Source organism: Heliangelus exortis, chromosome 2 (genome assembly GCF_036169615.1).
Source record: "Heliangelus exortis chromosome 2, bHelExo1.hap1, whole genome shotgun sequence".
NCBI classification, from domain to species: Eukaryota; Metazoa; Chordata; class Aves; order Apodiformes; family Trochilidae; genus Heliangelus; species Heliangelus exortis.
In genome coordinates this window covers 127887747-127895232 of record NC_092423.1, presented here as the reverse complement: position 1 = coordinate 127895232, position 7486 = coordinate 127887747, and the positions used below count along the sequence as shown (strand labels likewise).

Sequence of the window (7486 nt, the reverse complement as noted above, 5' to 3'; positions counted from 1 at the left end):
GCCGTGCAGGGGGACGGACCCCGCTCGGACCCGCCCCTCAGAGCTGAGCCCCAGTCCATAGCGCAGCCCGGGGCGGGGCTCCGCTCACCGGGGCGGGAGGAACGGGGCCCGTAGGCGCAGTCCGCGGCACTGGTAAACGCGTCTGTTAATTTGCGGTCCCAGCAGGTGTCTGGAGAAGAGGGGAGGGGTGGCTGCGAGCCGGGCCCTGCAGCGGTCGGTGCGGGCAGGCGCAGCGCAGCATGAGGCAGAACGGCTGATTCTCCCCCCGCTGCCGGGCCGAGCTCACCTCAGCTTCTGAAACGGCAAAGGGGCTGAGGCACCCCCGAAGAAGCGCAGTTTCAAATCAAATGGCAGAAGCAGCTGCTTTCTTCCAGCAGTAACTAACGCTGCTGCGCAGACGTCCGCGCACAGGGCTGCTCCTCATCTATTCAACAGCCACAGCTTCTGCAGCAAGCCAAGCAGGGGGCACCATATCGAAACAGCCTGGTGTAGCCCTTTCTCAGTCTCAGTCCATCTGTGTAGCTAGACAGAGAATTGCCAGCCAAAAACATTCTGCATTTCGCTGAAAGTGATACAAAGAGACACAAGAACTTTTCCCTCTTTCTCATCTTCCATGGGGACTGAAGCCTACTACGCTGCAATTTGTCTTCTGTTGTGCTTGTTGCTTCCTGCCTTCTGTTATTTGAGGGAAAATAATTAACTACTGCTTCCACTTTCCTGAGTTACTGTTCAATGCATCTATATGTAAAAAGTTCAGGTTCAGAATATGACTTACAAAATAATCCTGTGTGAGATCATACTTGGTCTGTGAACATTATCTGTAGCACATTGTTCACATTAGAAGGGACAGTTTGCCAAATTTATGCTAAGCTTTACTTGATAGCAAGAGGCAGCTTAATAAAGAGCAATAAAAATGTCTATGCAGTTCATGAAAATGGAAGAGATCAAGACTCTGAACTGTCATCTTACTGATGTTCTGGGGCTTAGCAGTTTCCACTTGAAACACAACATATGTAATATCTCTGGATGTAGGAGAATGTGTAGTGTCTTATAAGACGATTTATCTTTAGAAAGAACAGAAAATTTACATCAAATAAGATGTGGCTGGATGTTAATATAGTTAAAATGTTAATTTTTTTGTGAATGGGTAAGAACAATCGATACCCAGATGTGTGAGACTTTGGCACGAAGGAATGGCTCATACTGACTCTTTGCTCCAAATCCCTCTAATAAATATTGCTATTATTCTTTATATATATATATAATCTTATGTAATGAATGCAGATTTTTTTATTCAGTTCATTCAAATAAATTTTAGTGCAAATTGTATTTATTCTACTAGAATCAAGATCTTCCTTCTTAGTTAAAACTAATTTGTAATTGTATTTTTATGCCAAGTAAAATGATCAGTGATGAAATACTCAATTAAAAAAATGGTATTTGTAAATTAAAGGAAGTGTCAATAAAAAGCCAACGTTGAGTATCATGGTGTAATTAAAAAACACAGGATAGAAAACAATTTTAAAAAATCCTATCATTTCAGAGCTTTCAAGCACTCTGTAAGCACCTGTTAACATTCACACCTCACCCCAGGCATTGGGAGCTGCCCCTATTTCAGAGAGAAAGGGAAAGAACAAAGTGGTCACAGAGGTGTGTTCAAGTCAAGGTTAGATTTGAGAAGCTCCTGACTTCCATTCCATGCTCATACCACAATCCTTTTCTGGGGGAGTGGGAGTAAGCAGAGGGGAACAGGGTAGGTTTCCCATGCTTTCTGTTTTGAGGATTCCAGTTTTGGGATTAATGTCCTGGTTGACAGGGTTCAGTTCCAGCCTCTGCCTGGATTCCTTTCTAGCTTCTCTTCTCACCTGCAGCTATCACCTCATCTGCTTTCCAGCTGCAGACTTTGAAGAAGGGTTCCACATGGAAAGCAAAGTTGGAAATAAAAGTTTACTGAATATAGACTTTTTCCAGGTCTGAAAACTGCTCTCAAGAGTATGAATTGTCACGTCAGCAAAGTGCAATCCACAGCTAGGATCTTGCCACTACTTCTTCCTTTTTACAGGTAATTAGAAAAAGGGCCAAACAGCAAAGGTGTCACATAGTTGGGCAGCCTGTAGTAGTGAGTGGGATGCTGTGTGTGATGTTGAGGCAAATTACTGAGTTAGGAGGGTAAGACAAAGGTTAACAAGAGAACCAGAAAATTAAAATTTGTTATATTTAACATTTGTGATAATTATTTCACAGTCTAAAATGAATGCAGTTTTAAAAAAATGCCCTACTCATTACTACCTGCCTGAGAGGAATCATATTAATATTAGGGAGAAAATACTTCAAGTAGTTGCATCATGGACAATTTTGTGGTCTACAGAAATAAAAAGGGATATTATAATGATATTCTATACAAATCCTACATTTCAAAGTTTTACAAAAAAGTCATGCTTTAAAAGTCTTCGCATTTCTATCATTAAATAACTGTACAAAGGATATAAAAAGACTGGGTTATCACTTCTGGGAAAAAATGAGAATATCATAACTGTAACTAAAAATTTGCATCAAGTTAAGTTACTTGATGTACCTTATATATAAAAATGGGCATTTTTAAAAGTAGTGTCCATATGGCAATGTGTCAAGTTCCTTTAACTCCAGTTACAAGTGTTCATTTGAGACCTTATAGAGTTCTTTAAGCTTCTCAAACTTTGACCCCCACTCTTGAAGGCAATCATAATTTATATCTTCATCACCACAAAAGGAGTCTAAGGAACTAAGGCTCCCTGCTAGAGAGCATTGCCCTTCTAAGCAGTAAAAATGAATACTGTCAGCTGGAAGACTCTGTAAATCATTGTCTGCATCCCAGATGATTTGAGAAACATATTCCTTGAAGTCTGGTATGCTGGTAACAGCTGATGTTGGTGGTTTCTGATGTGCTTGTTTTGGGAGTGAGTCTCTTTTTGGGCCAGTGGGTGTCCTGGAGTGTGGAGCATCTGCCCTCAAGGAGAAGTGGGGAATGGTATGCAGAGGTTTCTTCAGTTCATCTATATCATAAGCATTCTGGGGAAAAAAAAAAAAGAATGCAAACCTCAGAGAGAAACAACATGAAAGTAAACAGGTTTCAAAAACATTTTAAAACAATGAAACACAAAATTGGGTTTTGTGAGTTTTGAAGAAAAAAGAGGCCCTAGTTGAGAGAGCCAAGTTCAGATCACACCAAAAGCCTGTGAGTGATGCCAGTCTTCAGGTAAAGCAAGAATGCTGTGTCCAAAGCAGCCCCCTCCATGGTGGCTGCAGATGAGCATCATGAAAGGTAGAGAGTGTGATGAAGCAGAAGCCTCTCACTCAAGGTTAGAAGAACAAAACAAAACAACACAATTGGATACGGACAAAAAAATAAATAAATGGTCTGGGAAAGGAAGGTGAAGAGAGGTTCAATTTGCAAAGGATGGATTTGTTGCATCATACCTGGTCATGTTCTCCACCTCCTTCTTCATTATAATTGAAGACATTTTCTCTAACATCCTCCCAGCTTTCACGCTCTTCAGGAATGTGGTAAATTCCTCCTTTCCGAAACCCTGAAGTTCCCCACTGACTCCACACTGTATAGGAGACCAAGAGTGCTGAAAGACATGAAGACACACACTTGTTAAATGACAAAGTATCACACATGACAAACAAGTAGTTATATAACTCCTGAGATATTAAATCAACTCTTAATTTGACAAACAAATTCCCAGGTAAGTAATGCATAATTGTTAATATACAAACAACTTATATTCAGGAATGTAAAGAATCATCTATGTATATTACATCATAAACTTCATTAAAAGGGTATTTTACTTACCTAAAGGAATCCATTTAAATAGAAGGCATTTTGGCCAATCTCTGGCCTTTCACCAATCCTGAGTAAATAAGATACCCAAAATAAGTAAAACACTGTTTTAATGAAGGTTACAACTGTAATATAATCACGGAGTCTTTACTAGTCTGAGATGTGTGTGGAGTTTTTCTTTATCAATATAGGAAACAGTTTTACGGTGCTATTAGCTTTTTTAGTCAATGTGTGCCTGAAACTGGACACACTCTGAACATCTCTTTCTGCCTCACACTTTCATTGATGCTTGCCTGTAAAGATCATAAACTTTCTAGAGAAAGATCTCTGCCTTCCTAATATATGAGTAGCATGTACTATAGGTCCTACGTAATACTAATGCAAGGGCTTGGGACAAGTGGGAGTTTCAGGTTGATGTGGCTGCACACAGATTCTCACACATAGATAGAAAGCTCTTATTTAAGAAGTACTGAAAATATGTTATTTTGAAAGAGAGAAGTCCTAAATTTGCTTGAACTGGCTTCAAAACAAGTAAACTCTAACTATGTGCTGATGACTGTTTTTTAGCTTTCTCAAACTCCCAACTGGTGATCTCCAGAAAAAGTGGAATACTGATCACAGTGCCCAAGAGTAAAGACTTGATTTAGTGGAACAAGGCAAAAGATGAAAAAGAAAGTAAAAAGTACTTGCTTTCCTACCTAGGAAGACAAGGAGGCACATGCTGATTGCCAGAATAGACCCAGAGCTGAGTCCAACAGGTCTTCCAGCCTTCACCTGGCTGATTTCACACCATCTTCCCTTATAACCTTCAGGGCACTGGCAAATGGTCTTGTCTTGGGATTGAGCCACACAGGTACCCCCATTTCTACAGGTCCATTGTCCACAAGGTGATGCTGTGCAGTGTCTGAGCCCTGTAAGGTTGTCGGTCACTTCTACTTTCCCAGCTGGACACCTGAACAGCAAAAGCAGAAGAGACCTTTTAGGCAAGCAAAGCTCCTGGTGTGATATGTTGTTTTGTCCAAAGTTTCTTACTATTTCTTTAAAGCCAGTATTAAAGTCTTGTCAAGCAAACCACAAACTCACATTGAGAGTACAAAATAGATGTAAACACAGTGGGCTAGTAGGCTTATGAAAACATGAACATATGTTCTGCTTTCCCCATCTAAAATATATGCAGAAGAGCTTCACACCTTCATTTTAGAAAGGAAGGAGTTTGTTAAAAAACAGAAGGAGTCTGTTTGGCTCCTGAACAGACTAACTCTGTTTCTACAAATTTGTTCAAAACCCTGGTAGAAAATGGATGCCTCAGTGGCGTTAGCAAGCTCTTAGTATAAGCTTTGTGATGTTCATCTGGATCTTTGCAAAAGAGATGTGATTGACCTCCTCAGAATGACCCACCTTGTCTTTTAGGACTTTAATTGGCAAAAAAAAAATCATTTCTTGAGGTATGTAATTGGAGAGGCCATGCAGGAAGAGAAGCATAGACCTACTTTCCTGCAATCCAAAGAAGAAATACTAGTGAGGAAGCAGAAGAGCCTTCATACTGTTCTTTCACAAGACCAAAGAAAGGAGTATCCCAGGGCACATACTTAAAATTATCTCACAGCCTCGTTCAGCAATGAATCACCTCAGAAGTGCCAAATGTTGGCTGAATTTAAAGAATCAAAGTGGCTCCTTCCCCTAATCTTGCATGTGTGTTTCTTTTTTTTTTTTAATCATAAATGCCTGTGTTTTGAGTTGCATATTTTAATATCTATTTTGAAAATTTTCTTTAAAGAGTGGATTTTCTCCAAGGAAGTAACTGTGTACGATACCAGCTGATGGGTTGTGGTTCTGACCCTGGGCATCCAATTTTAGAATATAGTTTTGTGTGCATTCCTTGTGACAGTCTAATTTTGGAAATCTCGTTGTTTTATGCAATGAATGATTCATTTTAACTTCTTTACAGAAAATGTATCTAAATATATAACGTATATGCAATATATTTTATACATTGTATATACACACATAATATATATATGCTATATCAGAAAATATATTTTCACACAGTGGAGAGACCAAAGCTTTTGCAATCCACCTTTTATCAAAGGGCACTTCACTTCCTCACAGACCTGTGATCACAACATGGAAAAAGTGGGAGTAAGTAGGTTCACTGTCAGACTTGCAGCAAAAGACAAGCTTGGGCTATGACAAGAGATTAGATGGGGTGTAGGATTTGCCCTTGGAATTCCTCTCTCTGGCCAGCAGCAGTAGGGAGTTTCACTGATAGAAGCAAGTTGCCTGATCTGAGGTAGAAAGAAAGACCTTCCCAACCATCCCTAGATGAAAACAAAAGTCTGATGTACCTGCATTCGTATTTTCTCCACAGGTCTACACAGAGGAAAGGGCTGTAACAGGGCTGGCTGCTGCAGGCACTGGAGTGGCATCCCATGGTGACACCTTGCCTCCTCAGAACTAAGCCAAACTCTGTGCTTCTGCCTTCCACAAGAAGTGGCTGACCATTCAGCTGCACATCCCTCATGCAACCTGCATCAAAGTAGGGGAGTATACAGAGGAATAGGTTCAGTTAGCAAGCCTTGCCCCCAACACATATTCAGGAGACCTCAGAACATTGTAGAAAATTTTAAACATATTTTAAAAAAGATCTGGTTATCAGTTTTATTTCAGAAGAAGACCTACAGGACATGTGCCTACGTGCCTTGGATGATCTAGTGATGGAAAATACAGGACAACTTGGTTTACCTATATAGTGTTTAGCAGAACTGTGCTGTGAACCAGAACAGCTCCACTAAATTAACCTAAGTTTAAAACAGAATCTTAAAACCAGGGCTGAATGAGAACCAACAGAATCGAAAAAGCTGTCTTTTGTTGAGGAACAAGCTTCAGTCCCAGCACTCCAGTTCCCCAAGAAGTGGAGGTTATACTGTGAATTGCCTCACAAATCCTTCTCCTCCTACCAGGAGATGTTGTATATAGTCCTTAAACCCTTTGGAAGCAAAAGGGGAATGAAGATCACAGTATGGGTTTTAGACTCTCCAATACACTCAAAGATGTCACTTTTAGGCTTTAATTCCCTCCTTTGGGGAACCCATCTTGTCACTTACCTTGGAAATCGCTCTCTGAATGATTGGGAAGGCGGTTTCCTAGCACGATGGTCGCCCAATCCATTTCAAACCATCTGTTTGTACCCAAGACAGAGGTCACTTCTTGGTCACCTCCACCACTGTTAATGCGCAGGGTAAATTCATTGTTGTAGCGCTCCATGGTCAGGAGAACCCACTGCCCGTTGTTTATACGTAATGTCCTCATTCTCAGAGAGTGATTTTTGTCTCCCAAGCTGAAGTTAACACTAAAAAACCCCTCAACCACCTGGAGGAAGACAATAAAGACCTTTAATAACAGAAATGCACTTCCAAATGTAATTAAGCAATCCCACCTCAAGAAATGGACTTGAGTGTTTAAAACAAAACTGGCACTCCTGCCTTTAAAGGCTTTATTCCCAGATAAAAATTATTGCAAGAAAACTGCAGGTCCAGGAATGTCTTTTCTTTACAGGCCATTCTTCTAACTCAGATGAACTTTCATCAGTCTTCTCCCTATTGATGTCTACCTCTGTCTTCCCAGCTGACTCTCCTGTTAAAATAGGGTTAATTAACTTCTGTC

The 7486-nt window shown here is 40.5% G+C and overlaps 1 protein-coding gene across 2 annotated transcripts in view; it reads right to left on the bottom strand.

Annotated features, from left to right (window-relative positions):
* Positions 1-2181: 2181 nt before the first annotated feature.
* The window catches only part of LOC139793383 (neural-cadherin-like), a 54009-nt gene continuing 48704 nt past the window's right edge, over positions 2182-7486 (bottom strand). Inside the window, exons 29-33 of one of the 2 annotated variants that reach the window (XM_071737971.1) lie at positions 6928-7192; positions 6169-6349; positions 4522-4775; positions 3457-3611; positions 2182-3048 (exon numbers count right to left, since the gene is read on the bottom strand). In XM_071737971.1, the coding sequence (XP_071594072.1) occupies positions 2647-3048; positions 3457-3611; positions 4522-4775; positions 6169-6349; positions 6928-7192 (1257 nt within the window). In that variant the 3' untranslated portion in view covers positions 2182-2646. Of the gene's footprint in view, positions 3049-3456; positions 3612-3835; positions 3894-4521; positions 4776-6168; positions 6350-6927; positions 7193-7486 lie in introns of those variants that run through there. The other variant, XM_071737972.1, reaches the window with a different exon arrangement.